A 23,432-nucleotide genomic window follows, 5' to 3' on the forward strand; every position below is an offset into this window, starting at 1 on the left:
CTCGCCAGTTATAGATACTTATGAGCCACCATGTGGGCACTGGAATTGAACTCAGGACCTCTGGAAGGGCAGTCAGTGCTCTTAACCTCTGAGCCATCTCTCCAGCCGCTGGCTTTCTCTTGTTTCCACTTTGCCATCTTTCAAGTGTGTGTTGTCTCACCCATTAATTACTGGGTCAAGGTTTATATAGAGATCCGGGGCCCATTGTGAGGATGAAAAGTAAAAGGAGATGGGAGACAGTGGACAAAAAGAAACCAATGGTGATGATTCCTTCTTCCTTTCTAGGGCCTACCTGTTTACCTTCCACTGGGCACGCGCAGATAGACGCTGTAGGCAAAGGTAGCGAGCTTCAGATAAGTATGGTGTGGACCTCAAATTCAACTTGTCAACTGCGTCACTGTAGTTTTCTTTTTCTTTTTTCTTTTTCTTTTTTCTTTCTTCCTTTCCTCTTTCTTTTTCTCTTTCTTCCTTCCTTCCTTCCTTCCTTCCTTCCTTCCTTCCTTCCTTCCTTCCTTCCTTTCTTTCTTTCTTTCTTTCTTTTTCTTTCTTTCTTTCTTTGAGACAGGGTTTCTCTGTATAGCCCTGGCTGTCCTGGAACTCACTTTGTAGACCAGGCTAGCTTCAAACTCAGAGATCCACCTGCCTCTGCCTCCCAAGTGCTGGGATTAAAGGTGTGTGCCACCACTGTCTGGCTACTATAGTTTTTTTTTTTTTTTTTTTTTTTTTAAAGATTTATTTATTATGTATACAGTGTTCTGTCTGCATGTATGCCTGCACACCAGAAGAGGGCACCAGATCTCATTATAGATGGTTGTGAGTCACCATGTGGGGGCTGGGAATTTAATTCAGGACCTCTGAAAGAGCAGTCAATGCTCTTAACTCTGACATCTTCAGCTTTATTTTTTTTTTTTTTTTTTTTTTTTTTTTTTCAAATTTCTCTGTGTCTTTGTTTCTGACTCACTGGTAGCCAGCTCTGAACTACAGAGTCACTGCTCTTCAATGCTCTTGCGCCACCCGGCTGACTATAGTTTCTTTTTAATGTGTGTGTTTGCATGGTATATGCTTATATGTGTTTGTGGGTGCATGTACATGTTTAGAGGTCAGGGGTCAATGCTGTATGTCTTTATCTATCCCTTCCAACCTTATTTTTTAAGACAAGGTCCCTCTTACTGTACCTGGAACTCATTGATTTGGCTACATTGTCTGGCCAGTGAACTCCAGGGATCTACCTTCCTCTGACCGCCCCAAACTGGGATTACAGATGTGCACCTTTATGCCTGTCTGAGCATCTGAATTCATGGCCTTATCCTTGCACAGCAAACAGTTTACCAACTGGTCATTGGGAATTTCCAGTTATTGGGAATCCCCAGCACTTGGGAATTCTTTTGTCATTTTTTCTTTCCTTTCTTCTTCTCTCTGTTTCTTTCTTACTGTCTGTCTTTTTTTTTTTTAAAAAAAAAAAAGAAGTGTGTGTGTGTGTGTGTGTGTGTGTGTGTGTGTGTGTGTGTGTAGGCTGGAGAACAACATGACATCCTCAGATGCTGTCAACATGCCTTGGTCACCATGCCCCACATTTTTGCCTGTGTTCTGGAGACTGAATTTAGATCTGCGCTTCTTTCTCTGTAGTTAGTGAAGATTTTGTGCTTTCCCCATAATGCTGATAGGAGAATTTAAAGTCCTCTCTTGTCACCTGAACAAGTTCAAAATAATAAGGCATTTTATGTATTATATTACGTATTATGTAGCCCACTGTTGAGAGATCTTAGACACACATTATACACATCTTTAAAAAAGAGCAGTATCTCTTGAGTTGAGGAGCTTCCAAGTGAGTTCCAGGAAAGGCACAAAGCTACACAGAAAACCCTGTCTCGAAAAACCACAAAAAAAAAAAAAAAAAAATCTATATTTGCAGAGTTTTAACTTAATAGTCTGTAATTTTATCTGTTATCTTAGTCTATTTTTTAACCTTTTTATTGGTTGGGGGTGTGGCACAATAGCATCTCACTATATATTCCTAACTAGCCTGGAACTCTGTGTAGACCAGGCTGGCCTTGAACTCACAGAAGTCTATCCTCCTGCCTCTGCCTCCTAAGAGCTGGGATTAAAGCTGTGCACTGCCTACCACACACAGATTGCGAATGTCTTAATACACTGTTTAAAATTACCCAGCTACTACAGAAGAGCAGCAAGGCCGTCAAGGTGAAAGGAAGTTGTTCAGGTATTTCCTTTTCCTTTGGGCAGATCCGCTTATGCTGAGTTCACCACTCCTTAGGAGCAGACAGCTTCTTTATGACGACCTAGACGAAGTGAACCCGCGTCTTCGAGAACCCCGGGAGCTCTTCTCCTTCTTCTCTAGTCGGGGGCCACTGCAGGCTCCAAAATGGCCGATAGAGTGTGAGGTCATCAAGGAAAACATTCACCATATTGGTAATATGACGTGCGTGCGTGCGTGTAGTCCTGGTATTTTATCTTACTTTATTAACCAACTGTAACTCCAATACCAGTAACACCATCTTCTGCTTTCCATGGGCACCTGCACACACTTGGCACACATTTACATACACACACACACACACACACACACTAACTAAAAATTATACATCTGACCATACTTCCCCTACTTCCAGGAAACACAGGGGCAAATCGCAACCATTTATATTGACCTTTCTGGCATATTTTAAGTTTTCTATTTACAATTTATGATTTTGGGGGAAAGAGAGATGGTTAACCAAACAAACCCGATCAACTGAGTTTGAACCCCAGAATCTTTGTAAAAAGTTCGATATTTGTAATTGTACATTTGTAATCCCAGCACTCTTAGGAGGAGATGGAGACAGAATTGTTTGAAAGCTTGAGGTCCGGCTAGCCTTGAATACATAGTCTAAGAGAAGAAACCAAGGACATCGCCTTAAACAGGCAGGAAATGAGACAAACTCCTGAAAGCTAGCCTCAGAGCTCCTGCATGCACGCACACACACACACACACACACACACACACACACACACACACACACACTTTAAATCAAATTTACGATTTTACTGTATCAGTATCAAGCACCGTGGTCGCACTCAGGACCCCATGCATCTAGGCACATGCTGCTTGCTCAGCACCTGCCCATAGCCATTATGGAAAGAAGTGTGACAATTTAGAAACAGGCTGGAAGTTTGGAATGAGAATTAGGTTGGGTTGAGCAGCAGTCATCATTTTAGTAGTTATAATTGTATGTTAATTTTGATTGTGCCCCGTATATCGTCTCCTATTCTGTACTTTTGAAAATATCTTCTTTCAGAGTGGGTTCCACCTGAACCAGAATATTTCTACCAGCCTACAGGGGATGAAAAGGAACCAGAGATTGTGGGAGAAGAGCAAGGCACAGTCGTTTACCAGTTAGATTCAGGTATTGTAAGTTACTTACAATAAACTTAGTGTGCACAATTAACGTGATTTTAATTTTTAAAAATGCATTTCTGTGTCTGTGTGTTCATGGGCACATGTGCCATGGTGCCAGTGTGGGGGTCCGAGCACAGCCTAAGTCAGTTCTCTTGACCCTTCATGTGGGTTCCCAGGGGAAAACTCGCGTCACCAGGACAACGCAGCAAGCTCCTTTGCCCTCTGAGCCTTCTTGCCAGCCCTAAAAATGATTTTATAGCTTTTCTTTTTTAGAACAATTATTTTTGTACAAATAAAGGTATATTGTGTGGAAAAAGGTACACCACGGTGCAAACAGACAGAGGTCAGAGGTCAAGTTCTGAAAGCCACTCTTGTCCTCCTGAGGGTTTGAACTCGGGTTGTCAGGCTTGATGGCAAGTTCCTTTACTTTTGCTTTTTGAACCATCTCACTGGCCCTAAAGTGACTTTAAAAATTGACACCTTAATGATAAGTATCTATCTTGGCCTGTATGGAAACCTTGATAGTCATGACTCATCAGCTGTACATTTTCAATAGTTCATTTATTTACTTGTTTGTTTGTTTCCAGACAGGGTTTCTCTGTGTAGCCCTGGCTGTCCTGGAACTCCCTCTGTAGACCAGGCTGGCCTCGAACTCACAGAGATCTGCCTGCCTCTGCACCCCCCCCAACACTGCTCCCCTGCCAAGTGCTGGGATTAAAGGTTTCTTCCACTACTGCCTGGCTTCAATAATTCCTCTTTAAATGATGGTACATTTTTCTTTTTCCTTTTCTCTTTCACCTATTTGTTTATTCATTTTTGAGACGGGGTCCTTCCACGTAGCCCTGGCTGGCCTGAAACTCAATATTGTAGACCAGTCTAGTCTTGAGCTCATTGAGACCCACCTATCTGCCTCTGCCACCCGAGTGCTGGGATTATAGGTGTGTGCCACCATACCTGGCACGTTGGTCTGTTTTAACGAATGTTACTGTGCTACAGAAGTTAGACCACCTTAAATGTAACTTTGAAATATTAAACAAAAGAATGAAATTTCTGTATTAACGGCATCTCTTTGCTGCACTATACGTTGCAGTTCCATGAAGAAGCTGCGGCCTCGCAGCTTTCAGTTGCACTGTGCTTACGCACCCTTGGTTTTATTTCTGCTCCTGCCTCCTCTGTGCTTATGTTCTTCTCCTGATGGCGTCTTTTCATGCGTATTTCCCCCGTTACAGTTTATGCTCTAGCTGTTATCCAAACTCTACAGTGACAAGATTGCATATGGGAGCAAAAGTTGTCAGAAGGACGAGTTATGAAAGTCAGTTCCCTGAGGCTGGGAGTGGTGGTGCGCACTTTTAATCCCAGCACTCAGGAAGCAGAGACAAGCATATCACTGTGAGTTCAAGGCCAGCCAGGGCTACATACACACATACATACATGCATATATATGATTAGATGATTAAACATATGCATATATCCTTGAGGATACATCATCAAAGAGATGGCTCAGCAGTAAGAGCACTTGCTGCTCTTCCAGAAGACCTGAGTTTGGCTGCCATCATCCACAGTGGGTGGCTCGAAACCTCCTTTAAATCCAGCTCCAGAGAATCAAACACCCTCCTCTGGTCTCCATGGGAACTTGCACATATGTATCATGCACATACAAATGAATAAAAAATAAATTTAAAAGAAGTCAGATTCCCCTTATCTCAAGATAGAGAAGAAAGGAATATAGAGAAGTGATTTACTAAGTACAGAATCTCTGTTTTGTGTAATGGAAAAACCCCACAAATGGACAGTAGTATCAGGACATAATATCATGAATGTAATAAAATCAATATAATTAATGTAATTAATGAATATCATAAATATAATTATTGAATGAATACTGTGAATGTTATCTATGAATACCACATATGTAATTAATGTCATGAGTGTAATAAAATTAATTAATTAAAAAAAAAGTCAGATTCCTTACAAACACTGCTGTTTTGGTTGATGCTCCAGGGTCAACATATTTGATAACAGTATCTTGGCTTGGTGTGTTAACATCTGAAATATATAATGAATATTATAACATTTATATAAATATAATGAAAGTATAGTAAAAATTGCTTACCATTGTGACAATCTGCATAAGAAATTCAGAATCTTATGAAGTATATTATGTATATTTAAAAATTGCTTAAATTACAAAGTCATTGACAAATAAGTGAGAAAATAAATTTTTAAGCTGATAAAGTAGGTTCTTCAAGGACACAATACTAACAATGCTGTGGGACAAAGAGAAATCTTTGAAACTATGAAGATCTGAGGACCTTTTCAGTGGGAGCTGCAAAGCTGGCGGATGCTGGCCCGGGAAGAGGGCTCAGCTGGGAAAGTGCTTGCTCAACAGTCCCCAGACCTGGGCTCCATCGCAGCACCAGAGTAGACAGCACAGAGGAGGCAGAAGCAGGGATCAGAAGCCCAAGCATCTCCTCCGCTGTGTGGAGGTCCAAGCCAGCCTGAACACACGAGACCCTGGCTCAAAAAAACAACAAAAGAAAACCGAGAGGTTGGGCCTGGTGTGGCACAAGCCTTTAATATGAACAGGGGCAGAGCAGGCAGATCTCTGTGAGTTGAGACCAGCTACTTCCTGGCCAGCCACAACTACACAGAGAGACTCTGTCTCAAAAGAATTTTTTTTTTTTTAAATTGATGATGGAATACTCTTAACTGAATTAATGATGTAATATTCTCATGGAGTTTGTCAGCAAAGCCATGAAAAATTCTTTAACAATTTATTATTATTCTAAGAATTCAGAAGGGTTTTGTTTTTTGTTTTTCTTTTCTTTCTTTCTTTTTTTTTTTTTTTTTTTTTTTTGTTTTTTGTTTTTTGTTTTTTGTTTTTTGAGACAGGATTTCTCTGTGTAGTTTTGGAGCCTTTCCTGGATCTCGCTCTGTAGACCAAGCTGGCCTCGAACTCACAGAGATCTATCTGCCTCTGCCTCCCATATGCTGGGATTAAAGGCGTGTGCCACCACCGCCACCCGGCTTGATGTTTTGTTTTTAAATGTTACATTTATTTATTTGGGGGGGGGGCATGTACCACAGCACATGTTTAGAGATCAGAGAACAGCCTGTAAGAACGGGTACTCCGCTTTCACCATGCGGATCCTTGGGACCAAACTCCAGTCATCAGGCTCGGTGGCAAGCATCCCTATCCACTGAGCATCTCGATGGCCGACCCCAATGTTCTGAAGTGTCACTTCCTGCCATAGCTTTGTTTTGTGCTTTAAAAAAGTTAATGGATAGTGCTCAAGCGTTCTTTTAAAGGGTTTTTAGTTTTAATTATGTCTATCTGTGTGTAGGTATGTGTCTGTGTGTATGTGAGTGGCATGTTAGAGACCAGAAGAGGTTGCTGGATCCCCTGGAACTAGAGTTGCGGGCAGTTATGTGCTCCTCAGCTGGGCACTGGGAGCCAAACTCCCATCTTGTACCAGAGCAGCCCCCTAGCTTTGTTTTAAGGATAAAATGCTCACCATAACCTTTATTTTTACTAATTCCTGACATTTTGATTCTCCTCTAGGCAAACTTACCCATGCCAATTCTTCTCAAACTTCTTTCTTCATTTTATTCTGGAAGAATATTCCAAAACATTGTGTGTAATATACTTTATTTTCCATCATCTTTTTAAAAATTGATAGGTCCTACTTGAGGTTTTATAGAGTAAGATTGCATGCGGACGTTTTCAAATCCCCTTTAGGAAGCAGCCAGAACACCACTGTTTTTAATTTCGTCCCATTTCATCCACAGGATGTCAGGGTTGGTGGTTTGGGTTTTGACGTTTGGATATAATTTTGCGGTATGGCCTGGCAGTTCTTCTACCTTCTCCTCTTCCAGAGTTCAGTTTTTATCAACATCCTTTAAAACCAGGGCTTAGATGGAAACCAGCAGGGTGTGCAATGCCAAGGGAAGCCCTGAAGCCGAAGGATGTGCTCTAAACCATTTAAAGGACTTCAGAGTGCCAGGGCGGCAGTGGCGCACACCTTTAATCCCAGTGCTCAGGAGGCAGAGGCAGGCGGATCTCTGTGAGTTCGAGGCCAGTCTGGTCTACAAAACAAGTTCCAGGACTGCCAGGGCTGTTGCACAGAGAAACCCTGTCTCGAAAAACAAACAAACAACAACAAAAATTAAAATAATAAATAAATAAATAACTTCAGAGTGATGCACTGTTGAAAATTAAGGGCCTCTGCTAGAGATGGAGTTTAATTGGTAGAACACTGACCTGGCAGAGTGAGGACCTGTATTCAAGCACCACTACTATATGCAAAAACATCTAACATCAATAAAATCAAGGGTCCCGGTAAGGACAACAAATAATCCATTGACTATTTCTATGGTTAGTAGGGCTCAGGAAAGACTTGCTGAATGAGTGAATTCTGAGTGGGAGGTAGCCTAACGGTGTCTTTCTCACCTGCAGTGCCCACAGAAGGTGCCTACTTCACCAGCTCCAGAATAGGAGGCAAACGAGGAATTATCAAGGAACTTGCTGTTACGTTGCAAGGGCCAGAAGATAATACTCTACTGTTTGAATCCAGGTTCGAGAGTGGGAATCTGCAGAAAGCTGTCAGAGTGTGAGTAACAAAGAGTTTCCCAAAGGGTGCGGACTGGAGTGGCTGAGGGGTGTCTTTAGGAAAGATTCCAGGAATTTGGAATGTTTGCAAAAGAGAGGTGGTAGAAAACTTATTAAGGGGATGAAAAAGAATGGAATAATTATGACTAATTTTATACAGTTCCCGGTCAGCAATAATACAGAAACCGTACACAGAAAAGTAAAAAAAAACACAAAGTTATTTCTTTGGCTTACAAAACAAAAAAGAGCTCACTTAAAAGTTGCATCAGTGGGCCAGCAGGATGGCTCAGTGGTTAAAGTCACTTGCCTCTCATGCCTGACAACCTGAGTTCAATCCCTGGACCCCACAGAAAGGTGGAAGTAGAGAGCCAGCTCCACAAAGTTGGCCTGTGGCTTCCAGACAGATGCCACGGCACACACATGCTCATACACACAGCAATAAGGATATGTAAAACTTTAACTTTTGTTTTGTTTTGGTTTTTGAGCCAGGGTTTCTCTGTGTAGCTTTGGTGCCTGTCCTGGAACTCACTCTGTAGACCAGGCTGGCCTCGAACTCACAGAGATCCTCCTGGCTGTGCCTCCCGAGTGCTGGGATTAAAGGCGTGCGCCACCACTGCCTGGCAAATTTTAACATTTTTATTAGTAAAAAATATATGCAACAGACAAAGTCCTGTATGTAAGAAATATTAGCAGTTTGGTATACATGTCCAAATGCACATGTGTAATACATACAAATTACATGTGTAAGTATAAATATCTAAACATATGCACCTCCTTTTATTTGTGAAAGCTGGGCACAGTGGCATGTGCTTGTTTGTAATCACACCTACTCAAGTTTCGGAAGGAGGAGGAGTTTTGCTTAAGCATACAAGTTCAGGTGGTTCCCTGTGAGATCGAGGCTGGCCTGGTCTACCTAGTGAGTTCCAGGGCTAGAAAGAGAGAGACCTTGTCCCAAAACAAACAAAAACTGATTGAACCCAGGGGCTGGAGCGATGGCGATGGCGTTTTCACAATGTGACTTCGTCTGTAAGATGGATAGCTAGCAGGCAGCCGAGAGAGGGCGCTGGTCAGTGTGTTTCAGAGAAACACACAGCAGTGATTAGAAACTGCTAGGAGTCGCTCCAGAAAGATACCAAGAAGTTAACAGAACCTCCAAACGTCCCATGCAACAGTAAATTTGTTTGGCTTTTTGAAACAAGGTTTCCCTAACTTCAAAAAGCCTAGATCACTCAGACTAGCCTCAAATTCACTGTGTAGTCCAGGCTGGCTTGGAAATGATGATCCTCCCACCACACCCAGCTCACAGAGAGATGGGAGACTCTTCCTTCTTGGTCCCAAAGTTTCCTTCCTCAGGCTCCACCAGTTTATTGTGTGATTTGGAGAGGTGGGTAAACTAGAGAAGACGCATTTGCCGTAGAGGCAGTTGTGGTCGACCCGTTTATACCCGGAGAAAACCATCCTTTCCCATGCTGGCCTTGAGGGGGAGGGGGGATGAGGTTGTAGAGATGCTCTTTCTCTTTTCTTCTCATTGTAGAGGTGTCTATGAGTATGAGCTCACCTTGCGGACCGACCTCTACACAGACAAACACACCCAGTGGTTCTACTTTAGAGTTCAGAATACCAGGAAGGAGGTCACCTACCGCTTCACCATTGTCAACTTGCTGAAGCCCAAGAGCCTGTACGCGGTGGGGATGAAACCTCTGATGTACTCTCAGCTGGACGCCACCACCTACAACGTTGGCTGGAGGAGAGAAGGACACGAGATCAAGTACTACAAGAACAGCGCAGATGACGGGCAGCAGCCTCTGTACTGCCTCACCTGGACCGTCCAGTTTCCCCACGACCAGGACACTTGCTTCTTCGCACACTTTTACCCGTACACTTACACCGACTTGCAATGCTACCTCTTGTCCATAGTAAACAACCCCATCCAGTCTCAGTTCTGCAAGCCCCGAGCTTTGTGCCGGAGTCTGGCAGGGAACACTGTCTACTTGCTCACCATCACCAACCCATCCAGGACCCCTCAAGAGGCAGCCGCGAAGAAAGCCGTGGTGCTGAGTGCCAGGGTCCACCCTGGAGAAAGCAACGGCTCCTGGATCATGAGAGGCTTTTTGGACTTCATCCTTAGCAACTCCCCAGATGCCCAGCTCCTCAGGGACATCTTTGTCTTCAAGGTGATTCCCATGCTAAATCCAGATGGCGTGATTGTGGGGAATTACCGGTGTTCCCTGGCTGGAAGGGACTTGAACAGACATTATAAAACCGTTCTTAAGGACTCTTTCCCTTGCATTTGGTACACCAAGAATATGATCAAAAGGTGAGACCTCTTTGTTGATAATTCTGTGAATGCTGTGAACCTTAATGCCAGATACTCCTCTCTAGGAGGAAGAAGGTCTCATCTCTTGTTTTAGGAGTCTGGTATGGCCTTGGAGAGTCTTGGACTATGGGTTAATTTTCAGATCTTTAAAAGAAAATGAGGCCTGTATCAACATATCTGAATGAGACTCCCTCTCAGCAGGGGCTCCCTCTCCGACCCTGGATAGCCACCTTAGCTTTAGGAATGCAATCTAATGGTTTTTAGCAAGGCAGAGGGAATTGGGGAGAAGGGAAAGGCCTGTCAGAGCCACGTGCTCAAATGGGCTAATCCTTTCAATATCGGCCATTTCTCTTGCCCCTCACTCCTGTGGAACTGAACTTAAGGCTTAACACATGCTGGGCAAGCACTCTATCACCGAGCTATATTCTCAGTTTCATCTTACTTTTGAGACAGAGTCTCTCGCTGAACCTAGAGCTTCGTGCTTCGGTTGGACTGGCTGGCTATCAAGCCCCCGGTCTGTGTATCTCTCCAACCATCCTGTCCACATCAAGGTTTTAGACGCTCACCACCACGCTCAGCGTTTATATGGGAACCGGACTCAGGGCCTTGAGCTTGCGTAACAAGCACTTTGCCAAGCGAGCCATGCCCCCAGCCCAGTTATTTCATGTTCGTTTTTGGTGAAGGGTCTGGCATGGAATTCACTCTGTTGACCAGACTGGCCTCAAACCAGAGGTTTACCTCCTTCTGTTGGGATTAAAGGCGTGAGCCATCATGCTGGGCTTAGCTCTTTCTTTTTTCTTTTGGTTTTTTGTTTCTTTGGGTTTTTTTGTTTGTTTGTTTGTTTTTTGTTTTTGTCTTTTGAAACAGGGTTTCTCTCTGTAGCCCTGGCTGTCCTGGAACTCGCTCTGCAGACCAGGCTGGCCTTGAACTCACACAGCTCCACCTGCCTCTGCCTCCTGAGTGCTGGAATAAAAGGTGTGCTCTACCATGCCCAGCCAGTTTTTTCATTTTTAAGTCTAATGATTGGATGGAAAAGGTCAGGGGAATTTTACTATTCTTCTAAAGCTGTAATCACAATGAAGCTAAGAGTGCTTAAGTACGATGTAACAGATACTACGATCAGTACTTTACACATTGGCCTTTTTTTTTTTTTTTTTGGTTTTTCGAGACAGGGTTTCTCTGTGTAGCTTTGCACCTTTCCTGGAACTCTCTTTGGAGACCAGGCTAGCCTCGAACTCACAGAGATCCGCCTGCCTCTGCCTCCCGAGTGCTGGGATTAAAGGCATGCGCCACCACCAAGAAGGACTCAGAGCTAGTAAGGAACAGGGTAGGTATTTGGATACAGGCCCTCTGACTCCAGGACCTGAGTCCCCTAATATCACCAAATGTTGCTTCTGATGAAGATAAAGTAATAAATTAGCCTGCGCTTTTCAAGCCTGTGTGAAAGCAGCTTGAAGCTATCGGATATTAGCACCCATCTTAAAAGAGCTTCCATTCCCCTGGAGGTGAACACATAGCAGATAAGATATGAATGAGAGTTCCTAATCGCACCTGTGTGAACAGCTATGCCAAGGGCCGGGCTGACTGGCGCATTTGGCCAACACGGGAGAGCTGGTTTTACTTTTGACTGATCCTGTGACCATAGGTAGAGAAGTGATTTAATCTCTTACGAGTCTGGAAGTGCACTGCATCCTTTGTTTCTTCCTCACTAGACTTCTGGAAGAAAGAGAGGTTCTCTTGTACTGTGACTTCCACGGGCACAGTCGTAAGAACAATATCTTCCTGTATGGCTGTAACAGCAACAGTCGTAAGCACTGGCTTCATGAGCGAGTCTTTCCTCTAATGTTAAGCAAAAATGCACCAGATAAGGTAAGCATGTGCCCTAAGTTTCTGACTGAGAACAAAGCCCGCTTCCTGGAGGAAGTGTCTTATTTGGCTCATGGTGTTTAGAGTTATTATCCTTAGTGTTCCCAGGAACCGTGGTGTCAAGAGTGTGGTTTAAGAATTGCTGGATCAGGGACTGGAGAGATGCCTCAGTGGGTAGGAACACTTGTTGCCCTGCAGAGGACCCAGTTCCCAGCACCCACATGGTGGCCCACCACCATCTGTAACTCCAATTCCAGGGGATCTGATGCCCTCTTCTGACCTCTGAGGGCACCAGGCACACACATGGTGCACATCCATCCATCCCTGCAAAACACTTATACACAGAAACATTTTAAATCTAACAGAAGTATTTTGTTTGTTTGTTTTTGAAACAGGGTTTCTCTGTGTAGCCTTGGCTATCCTGGAACTCACTCTGTCGAGCAGGCTGGCCTTGAACTCACAGAGATCCCCCTGCCTCTGACTCCCAAGTACTGGGATTAAAGGCATGCAACACCATGCCCAGCTTTAGAAAAAGAGTTTTTCAAACATTTTTTTTAAATGTTGCTGAATCGTCCAAGCGTGGTGGTACACGCCGTTAATCCCAGCACTCTGGAGGCAGAAGCTGACAGATCTCTGTGCCTTTGAGGACAGCCTACTCTGCATAGCAACTTCCAGGCAGCAATGGCTACACAGTAAGATCTGCCAAAAAGCAAAAAGGAGGTAAGGAATTTCTGGGTCCATGACTTGATAATGGATCAAGTATGGAATACCCATATAGTGGAGTGTTTCTTGCAGTAACGTAAGTTTTAAATGCTGACAGGCTAGGACATAGATGCACTTGATCATGTTAAGTTAAATGAAAGAAGTCGGATGAACTACTATATGATTCCATTGCATTCGATGTTCAGAAAAGACGTTTCTCCCCTCCCCCCCACCATGTTGGGGAATCAACCACTGGCTTGTTTGTGCTAACTATTGAGCAACATCGGCAGAAAGGCCAATCTACAGTTGTTTGTTTGTTTGTTTTCAGAACAGGGCAGTAAGAGAATGCCCCAGCACATGTGTGGAGGTCAGAGAGCAACAGTCAGGAGTTGGTTCTCTCCTTCTGCCATGTGGGTCCCAGGGAGAAAAATCAGGTCGTCAGACTTGGGGATAAAGTACCTCTCCTCACTGATCCGTCTTGCCAGCCCGTGGCAAATCTATAAAGCCAGAAGTGGTTCAGGGATGGCGGTGTGGGGTGCGAGTGAATAGGAGGGAGTTGCTGATGAGTATTGAGTATCTTTTTGTTTAAGTTTCTCCACCAGGGGAGCTGGCATCAGCCCGGGACTTGGGAAGGCGGGCAGGTGCTTCAGCACCAGCTCCATCCCGAGTCTGTGGATTTCTTTCTGTGGTTTTGGAGATGTTCCATCCACACTCAGATTGTGGTGATGGCTGAACAGCTGTGTAGATGTGATAAACCACTGAATTATGTGCTGGAGTTTTTAATTCTGGGGTTGTGTGTTTGTTTGATTGTTGGAGACTGGCTGCCCCAAATTCTCTGTTTAGATGGGCAGCAGTCTTCCCGTCCTTGCCGCTCAAGCACCATGGATGACAACGTGCATCACCATGCCTGACTGAGTTGCACATTGTTTATGTAACCGTGTAATTTAAATGAGTTAGTTTTTTCATGTGTAAATTATTTCAGTAAAAAACGATGTGTGTGTGTGTTCGCATGTGCATGTGTGTACACATGCTGAACTCAGAGCCTCATGCATACTAAGCATGTGCCCCACCACTGAGCTCAAAACTATCTCAAGATTCATTTACTTATTTATTATTTGGTTTTTTGAGACAGGAGCTCACTCTGTAGATCAGGCTGGTCTCAAACACCAGAGATCGACCTGCCTCTGCCTCCAGAGTGCTGGGGTTAAAGGGGTATGTCACCACTGCCCAGTGATAATTTTTTAAAAATTGCTCTGGGTAGTTCACCTGGGCAAAAGTTGAAACTCTTCCTAAGTGAGGTGATTATCTGTCACCTTTAACTATGTGCTTAGCAGGGGAAGGCTTAAAGGATGGGTACAGGGTTAATGTCAGTGGGGAGATAACTCAGTTGGTAAAATGCTTGCTATGCTGTGGGGGGCCTGAGTCTGGTTCCAGAACCCATAGGAAAAGCTGGGCGTAGTAGTGATCACTTGTAATCCCAGTGCTGAGGAGATAGATGGGTCCCCGGGGCTACACAGCTGCCTAGCCCACTCAGCAGTCCTAGGCTCAAGAGAGATCCTGTCTCAAAACAAAAGTGAGTGGCTCCTGAAAAAGGCACCCAAGGTTGACCTCTGACCTCTACATGTGTGCACGTATACACACACACACACACACACACACACACACACACACACACACACACACTGATTCACATGCACACCTATGCACACCCCACACGCAAAAATGTTAATTTGATATGAGTCTCTACACAAGATCATAAATATCCAGGGCTGGTAACACATACATATCCATAATCCTGTCACTCTGGAGGCCAAGACAGGAGACACCATGAATCTATCTTAGGCTGAAAACACAAAGCTAGTGAAACAATTTTACAGCTTCATAGTTAACGAACAGCTTTGTGATCATTGGACAAATATAGATAATTTACATTAGTTTAGAAGTTGCTTTTCCGCATTATAAGTAGATTCACAAATATAACTACCATTAGAGATTAGATTGGATCTAGAAAAAACGATAGTTCAAATTTTATCCCATTAGGCTGTATGTGACCAGGCTGGAGATATAATTCAGTTACAGAGTGCTTGCCCAGTTTGTATGAACACTGTATAAACTGGACATGGCAGTACACACCTGTAACCCTAGCACTCAGGAGGTGGAGACAGAAGAATCAGAACTTCAAGGCCATCCTTGGCTACTTAGTGAGTTTGAAGCCAGCCTAGGGTACACTAACCCCCCATGCCAAAAATTAAAACCAGTGTGAGAAATGTTTTATGCATGCTATTTTTACCTATTACAAAGAGAACCATTTTTCTCTCCCTTTTTGTCTTGAGATGACATCATAACTATAACTCAGAACTACACCAGCGGAGCATTGGGGCTGGGATTAGAACCCCGCTAGCTCTAGCTCCTTCAGTCTTTCCGGGAGGAATGCTCTGTGGTACCTCTCTAGAACCCCTGGATTCCACAGAGCGAGACAGCAAGGTCCCTTCTTGTAAACCTTCTTAGCAGAGTAGGATGGCGAAGAGCTGAGCTGGGCATGAAAGGCGAAGGAGGGTATTGAACTCCTACCAGGAAGATTGACAACACGGAGGGACAGAGATTGTGGGGGTAAGAAACAGACAAATCAAAAATCATATTTGGAGGAAAACCTAGATCCGAGCGTTCACATTTCATGATAGAAAATAAGTCACAGAGCCCACGTGGAGAACACACATGTAGCCCCGGCGTTCACAAGGTGCAAGAGGGCTGAAAAATTGCTGATTACATGTCAAGAAAAGACTTAGAAAAGCTGGCTAGTACCTGAAATGGCAAAGTGTGCCCGTGTCCCCAGATTTCTAGGGATCCTGGTCTAGCAAGATGCTCTGGAGGTAGGAGCAAATAAGGCTGGAAAACAGAAATATCTGTATCTTTCTCTTTTAAAGACCACAGTCCACGTTAAATGCTGTGAGACCTATTTAGTTAACACCCCATCTCCCCAGCTGAGGTGACCACAGAGCCCACCATCACCTTTTGACATTTCTCAAAATTAGCAGTGGCGCACGCCTCTGATCCCAGCACTCGGGAAGCAGAGGCAGGCGGATCTCTGTGAGTTCAGGGCCAGCCTGGGCTACAGAGTGAGTTCCAGGACAGCCAGGGCTACACACAGAAACTCTGTGTTGGAAAAAAAAAAAAGGTAGTATCTTTTGAATGGAATCTATTTTAGGGAATAACACATGAGACAAGAACGGCTCTCAGAGAACCATTCTTGTCTCCTGTTGACGACTCTCGGACATCTTGCATTTGCCCGTCTATATAATTAACAGAGAATCTGGGTTTCTTTTCAGTTCTCTTTTGACAGTTGTAACTTTAAGGTCCAAAAGTGCAAAGAGGGAACCGGAAGAGTTGTGATGTGGCGGATGGGCGTCATAAACAGCTACACCATAGAGTCCACCTTTGGCGGGTCCACCCTGGGTAAGAGGCAAACCTGGCCAGGAGAGCCTGGCACAGCATCCGGGAGAAGACAGGCTTGGGAAAGCCAGAGAAATGGCTGGTGTGGAGGATTTCCTTGCTAGCTAGGTACCGCAAGTATGAACGTGGAGTACAGTGCATCACTGAAGCGCATACCACAGTGTTTCCTCAGGACCTGGAGTCAGGAATTCAGTTTTGACGTCCAGCTGCATTGATTAAGTTCTGTGATCCTGGGTCAGGTGTTTAACTTCTTTGACGCTCATATCCCTCTAAGTGACGAGAATAGTACCTGAATTGTGAACACTGCTTTAGCAGGCAGTACCGGCCACAAAGTAAAACCAAAATGATTTCGAAAGAACTTGATAATCCATTACAATAGTAAACTTTTTCATTATCAAAGATTCTTCTGGACCAAACTAAAGTTAGGAGAGCTGTCTTGTTCAGAAACATACTACTCTAGATAAGAAGTGGCATTTAAAATTTACTTTTATTTTTATTCCTGCGTATTGTGTATGTCTCTCTCTCTGTACATGTGTTCTCTCTCTCTCTCTCTCTCTCTCTTTCTCTGTCTGCCATGTGTGTGCAGTTGCTTGCAAGGGTTGGGAGAGGGTGTTGGATCCCCTGGAGCTGGAGTTGCAGGCAGTTGTGAGTGGTCCAGGGTGGGTGCTGGGAACCAAACTTGGGTCCTGTGGAAGCATTAATAATTCTGAGCCCCTCCAGCCCTATGAGGAGTGATACTCTAAAAATTTAATCACAAATTAGATTTGAATTTTGCACATAAGATTTAGGAGGCTGGAAAGATGCCTCAGCTGTGAAGAGCACATACTACTCTCGGAAAGGACCTAGATTCAATTCCCAGAACCCACATGCTCACAATCACCTGTAACTCCAGTGCCAGGGGCTCTGACACCCTCTTTTGACTTCTGAACTCACCAAGCACACACATGGTGCAGACATACACGCAGAAAAAAATGTTAATGTTCATTAAATAAATATAAATATGAAAATCTTTAAAATAAAAGACCTAGGGCTCAAGAGGTAACTCAGTGGTTAAGAATGCTTGCTGCTCTTCCAGAGGACCTGGCTTTGACGCTGGCACTTGTGTCTGGCAGTTCACAACTACCTGTAACTCCAGCTCTCGAGGATCCAAGCCTCTGGTCTCCCTGGGCATTTGTACTTATGCACACAGAAACCTGTAACTACACACAATTGTAAAATTTTATTTTTATATGTATGTGTGTGAGTCTCTTGCCTGCATGTATGCATGTGTGCCACTTGCATGCAATGCCTGCAGAATCCAGAAGAGGGCATTGGATCCCTAGAACTGGAGCTAAGGATGGTTGTGAGCCGCCACGTGGGTTCAGGGACCCTAACCTGGGTCCTCTGCAAGGGCAGCAAATGCTCTTAACTGCTGAGTCACCTCTCCATCCCGTTTTTAAAAATCTAACAAAAAATTATGTTTTTTTTTTTTCCAGGCAGTAAAAGAGACACTCATTTTACCGTTGAGGACCTGAAGTCCCTAGGTTATCATGTCTGTGACACGATTCTGGATTTCTGTGATCCTGATCAGACCAAGGTAAAAACGGAGTTTCAGGAAATGTTTCAGCTGCTGCTACTCTGCTGAGTTTCATGTGGGTCCAGAGTCCACCCTGATGATCTTTGTCTCCAATTAATATATTTTTTTTTTTTACCTAATGTTTTTTTACAACCAGAGAAAACAGAACCCCTAGCCTGTGAACTGTCAAGAAATGGTAACATTTCATAATCCACCTAGAAAGAAGAGACCATCCTTTGGCTCCCCTCTCCCTAACAGACAGGAAACATTGCATACATGGCCTACTTATTAATCCTTCCCTCTGCACTAGTGGCCGCCCCCTGCAGCCTGCCTGAGTAAGATTAGGCCTCAGGAGTTGCTTTTTTTCTTGTCAGCGGGTTTTCATCTTTTTATGCTTCCCCTCCACGGCAAGTATTCTCCAGCTTGCCTCTGTCTGAAAGCATGAAGATTTCCTTTGGCCCTGATCTTCTAGTGCCTATTTCTGATTCCCTCACTCAATCTGAGAGGGGGCGTGTCCCGTGGTCCCTAACACGTCTCTCACATCCCTGTCTAAGTGTTGGCTTGACAAGCACTACCCTGGATGCGATGCTTGGTAAAGGATCAAAAGGCCTGTTTCATCAGTGCCTGCCTTCCCCCTGATGGTGCTGGACACGGAGCACAAAACCTCCTCATTCACGTGAGCCAAGCACTCTACTGCTGACCTACGTCTTTATCCAAACCATCCCTGCCATAGGCCACAGTCAGAGCAATGCCATTCTGAGTGCTTCCTCCTCGCAACCCAGAACAATTGATGAAACCATTGGGCCATAGCCAGAGAAGTGGCTGAGGCAGTGCCCGCTGATCCTGTGCTCTAAGGTAGTTTTGTGTGTATAGCCCAGGCCACGTGTCCGTTACCATGTCTTTAGTAGAAGGAGTTACAGCTTACCCCATCAATAACTTAAGTGCCTTTCAGCGTACCCTCCAAAGCATCTCCTGACAAGCGTATGAAACTGTTTTCCCTCTGCTGCAGTATACTCAGTGTCTACAAGAGCTTAAGGAGCTCTTACAACAGGAAATCCACAAGAAGTTCAGTAACTTTGGACAAGATGTGGACTTAGAAGCAAGCTGGAGTGACATTCCTTTGTCTGACATTGAATCCAGGTAACAAATTTCATTTCAAAGAAAATCTGGGATTGGTAATACATCGTTGATGCCAGTACTTGGGAGACAGGGGCAGGGGGACTGGGAATTTGAGGAAAGCCTGGGTTACCTTTACATGACACCCTGTCTTCTTATTTATTTGTTTGTTTATCTGTCTCTATCTATCTGTCTGTCTGTCTGTCTATCTATCCATCCATCCATCTATTTATTTATTTTGAGACAAGGTCTTACTGTATCACCATGGCTGACCTAGATCTCACAGAGATCTGCTTGCTTCTACTTGATTAAAAGCAAGTCCATGCAGATTAAAATATGTCCATGTCCTAAGACCTTGGCCAGATGTGGTAGCGCATGCCTCTAACCCCAGCAGTCTGGAGAGAGATGTAAGCAGATCTCTGAAGTGAGTTCCAGGAAAGCCAGGGCTGTAGAGAGAGACCCTGCGTCTTAGCTACTTTTCTATTGCTGCAACAAAATAGCATGACCAAGATAACTTAGAAAAGAAAGTCTTAAATTGGACTTATGGTTTCAGAGGGTCAGAGTCCATGATGGCAGGGCAAAGGTATGGTGGCAGGAACAGCTGAGAGCTCACATCCTGTTTTTGTTTTTGATTTATCTTGTTTTGTTTGAGACAGGGCCTCACTATGCATCCCTGGTGGACCTGGAACTCACTGTGTAGACCAGGCTGGCCTTGAACTTGCAGAGTTCCACCTGCCTCTGCCTCCCAAGTACAGGGGTTAAAGACGTGCGCCACCACACCTGACTTGAGAGCTCGTATCTTGAGCTGAAAGTCAGAGGAAGAGACAGACACTGTGAATAGCTGCAGTCTCTTGAAACCTAAAGCCCTCCCCCAGTGACACACCTCCTCCAAAAAGGCCAAGTCTCCTAATCCTTCCCAAAGAGTTCCACATCTGAGCCTGAGGGCCGTTCTCATTCAAACCACCACACCCTATCTCAAAAACCAAAACAAAATGGCTCTTGTAACAATACATACTAATCATAATTTAGAACAAAATATTAGTAGTGATTGAAGGAAGTGTCAAACTGATTGGATTCTAGGTTGTTTTTCAGTCTTACAGTCTTAATGCTCTGAAAAGAGGCAGACTAGCAAGCAGAAGTGAGGAAGGTGGGGCTTTCCAACCCCAGCTTAGCAACTGCTCAGTCCTTTCCAGGTAGTTGGATCCTGTTGTGGTCAAAACAGTTAGAGATCTTGATAGTGAGCCATTGGCCTGGAAGCATTTCTCAAGCTTCTCACATTCCAGCTTGACCCACTCCTGCATCCTGAAATCAGACAGGTGATCCACAAAGGAACAGTCAGGGACCAGAACAATGGAGAAGACAGGAAGAAAGCAGTTTTCTCATTCCACCACAGGGCTCTTGTAACTCTGAGGTGCTGGGTTCTTTTCATAGAGTTGTCTGACCAAGGGACCTGTACTCACCTACAGGCCGTAAGAACCCAAACCTGATATCCTGGTCACAGGTACGATTATGCCTGGATTCTGGGTGTATTTTTGAGTCTTAAAGCTTTTAATATTTTATTTTAAAAAAGTATTTTTATTTTATACGTATGAATTTTTTTTGTCTGCATGTATGTATGTGTATCACATGTGTACCTGGTACCCATAGAGATAAAAAAGGGCGTCAGATTCCCCTAGACCTGGATTTAGAGATGTCTGTGGGCCTCCATGTTAGTGCTGGGAACTGAACAGGGGTCCTCCAGAGCAGTCAATGCTCTTAATCTTTGAGCCCTCTCTTTAGGGGAGCACATAAAGGGTTTTATTCAATCCAAACACCATTCCCTCCCCTCAAGTTCCTCCCTTATTCCCACTAGTGTGTGTCTCTTCCAGCTTCGTGCTCTCTCTTTTTCATGGCTGTGCAAGAATAGCACCCTTTACTCCAGCTTTCTGGACAAGGTGCCTCTGACTGCCGAGTCCTTCTTCAAAGGTTACGGGGCTGGGCTTGGGGTCTTCCATCTTTGCAGGACAGTTGGGAGGGTGTGGCTGCTCCACCCACAATAGGTAGCACTTAGGGTTCTGGGCCCCTCAGCAGCTCTGCTGGCCCAGTCTCACAAATGTTTCTATAGAGAACTTAAACCGCAGCATCAGACCAGGCAGGGTGCCCTGTCAATCATTTCCCTGTCCGCTCTCCCTCAGTCCATTGCACTAGCCCCTCCCTATTACAGCCTAAAAACCAAAATGTCCCGTGCAGGTCAGCTCACTGGTATACAGAGCCCAGGAGAAGGAATGGCAAAAATAGGCAGACTCTATACATAGCTGACTCAGAACACTGGTATGTTTAGCCAAGAATTAGAAGAAACAGTTTGCCAACGTCTATACCACAGAGTCAGATGGCACAGGCCTCCCTGGGGTGCTACCTGTCCATTCTCACAATTGCATATAAAGGCAGGCTAGGAATGGTGAGGTTGCTCTGTGTGTGTGTGTGTGTGTGTGTGTGTGTGTGTGTGTGTGTGCACACCTGGTTGACATTCTCTGGGACATGCTACATCTAATGCCTTGATATCCCGTTTGCTAAGGTGGTCTCTGATTTCCAAAAGGGACTACAGAGCCTATTATCCAGCAGCCTCAAAGGCTCCTTCTTGACTGGAGAAGCCTTTGAGAACAGCGCATTGGAAATTAGATCACAGGAAACAGGGCTTTCTCTCTGCTCTGCAGTGGTAGGACTCCTGGTTGCCTGCCAAGGGGAGGGAGCAGAATAGGCTAGGCAAGTGCTTTGAAATGCTTTTTTTTTTCCCCTGTGAAGTTTGAGTTTTGTGCCCAAGGTACTTTTCTATTTTAAATCTAATTGTATTTATTATTATTATTGGGGGTGGGGAGGAACTGAATTCAGGTCATCAGGCACTCATACCTACTGAACCATTCCACTGGCCCTGAAGACACTTTATGGAGCCTCTATTATATACAGTGTCATCCTCAATTCCAGTCCACCATATCCCAGGAAGAGGTAAACGCGTGTGATATGATGAAAAAAGTTTAACCGTCGGAGTCCTTGTCCATCCTGGCCCTTGCAAGAAAGGGCAGAGGAGAGTTTGTGGAGGAAGATTACATTAGTCTGTATGTGCATCCAGAACCTGTGAATGAGAATTGAAGTCATTAAAATAGTGCTCCAGGGCTAGAGATGCAGCTCTGAGGCTGGAGTTATCTCCAGTCCCGCCCAGGCCCGCAGTCACTCAGATCCAAATAAACACACAGATGCTTATATTATTTAAACTGTTTGGCCTAATGGCTCAGGCTTCTTGCTATCTAGTTCTTACATCTTAAATTAACCCATTTTTATTCATCTATACCTTGCCATGTGGCTCGTGGCTTACCAGTATCTTACGGCAGCTGGCAATGTCCCCTGCTTCAACCCTCCTGTTCCCAGAATTCTTCTCTCTCCTTGTCCCGCCTATACTTCCTGCCTGGCTACTGGCCAATCAGCATTTTATTTATCAATCAATCAGAGCAACACATTCATAGCATCCCCAGCATAGCTCAATGGCAAACAACCTGCTTGGCATCCATAAGCTTCTGGGTTCAGGCTCCAGCATCCCTCAGACAACAACAACAAAATGGAAGATTATTTATTTTTATTTTATTTTATGTGGATGGGTATTTTGCCTTCATGCATATTTGTGCATCACATGCGTGCAGTGACTGTGGGGGTCAAAAGAGGGCATTGGATTCTTTGGAACTGGAGTAGCAAGAAGGTTGTGAGCCACCCTGTGGGCCCTGGAACTGAACTCAGATCCTCTGAAAGAGCATCCAGTGCCCTTTCCCTGAACCATCTCTCTAGCCTCCTCAATTTTTTTTTCTCTTCTTTACTTTGTGTGTGTTTGTTTGTTGTTTGTTCTTTTGAGACAGGGTCTCACAAGGTAGACTTGACTGGACTGGAGCTCACTATGTAACCCAGGCTGGCCTCAAATTCAGGGAAGTCCACAGGCCCCTGCCTCCTGTGGGTTTAAAGACACATTCGTACCACATGCAGCTTGTTTTGCCTTCATTGAGATAGTGTTTCACTATAGCCCAGGTTGGACTCTCAGCAATCCTCCTGCTTCAGCTCCCCAAGTGCTGGCATTACAGCTGCGCACCACTGCACCTGGCTAAAAGTTCCTGAAGCAAGTTTTCTGGTGTCTAGCCTGCTGACTATTCGTCACCTTTAGTTATTTATACATTCAGCACATTTTCCCTGAGCAACCGGTAGAATGAATCCTGGCTTTGGGGAATTAGCATCAGCTCAGAAGAAATGAAGAAGGAAATGCCTCTGTCCTCGGGGACATCACAGTCTCTAGGACTGCACACTGTATATGCCACAGCCTCTCTCCCCTCTGCCAAGGCACCTCTGCCCATCTGGTCTGCGTTTGCTTTGCACACTGACTGTGAACTCCTCGGTGCAGAGCCTCTGCGTC

General features: G+C 44.6%; 1 protein-coding gene across 15 annotated transcripts in view; it reads left to right on the forward strand.

Moving 5' to 3' along the window:
• Window positions 1-23,432, forward strand: part of Agbl2 (ATP/GTP binding protein like 2) — a 59,893-nt gene that overhangs the window by 10,257 nt on the left and 26,204 nt on the right. For all 15 annotated transcript variants that reach the window (XM_037204936.1, XM_037204938.1, XM_037204935.1 and 12 more), the window contains 9 exons: window positions 286-339; window positions 2,242-2,427; window positions 3,291-3,398; window positions 7,848-8,001; window positions 9,535-10,317; window positions 12,030-12,186; window positions 16,212-16,338; window positions 17,811-17,911; window positions 18,900-19,030. In XM_037204936.1, coding sequence (XP_037060831.1) covers window positions 286-339; window positions 2,242-2,427; window positions 3,291-3,398; window positions 7,848-8,001; window positions 9,535-10,317; window positions 12,030-12,186; window positions 16,212-16,338; window positions 17,811-17,911; window positions 18,900-19,030 — 1,801 coding nt within the window. The remainder of the gene's footprint in view (window positions 1-285; window positions 340-2,241; window positions 2,428-3,290; window positions 3,399-7,847; window positions 8,002-9,534; window positions 10,318-12,029; window positions 12,187-16,211; window positions 16,339-17,810; window positions 17,912-18,899; window positions 19,031-23,432) is intronic.

This window comes from Peromyscus leucopus, chromosome 4, assembly GCF_004664715.2.
Source record: "Peromyscus leucopus breed LL Stock chromosome 4, UCI_PerLeu_2.1, whole genome shotgun sequence".
Lineage (NCBI taxonomy): Eukaryota > Metazoa > Chordata > Mammalia > Rodentia > Cricetidae > Peromyscus > Peromyscus leucopus.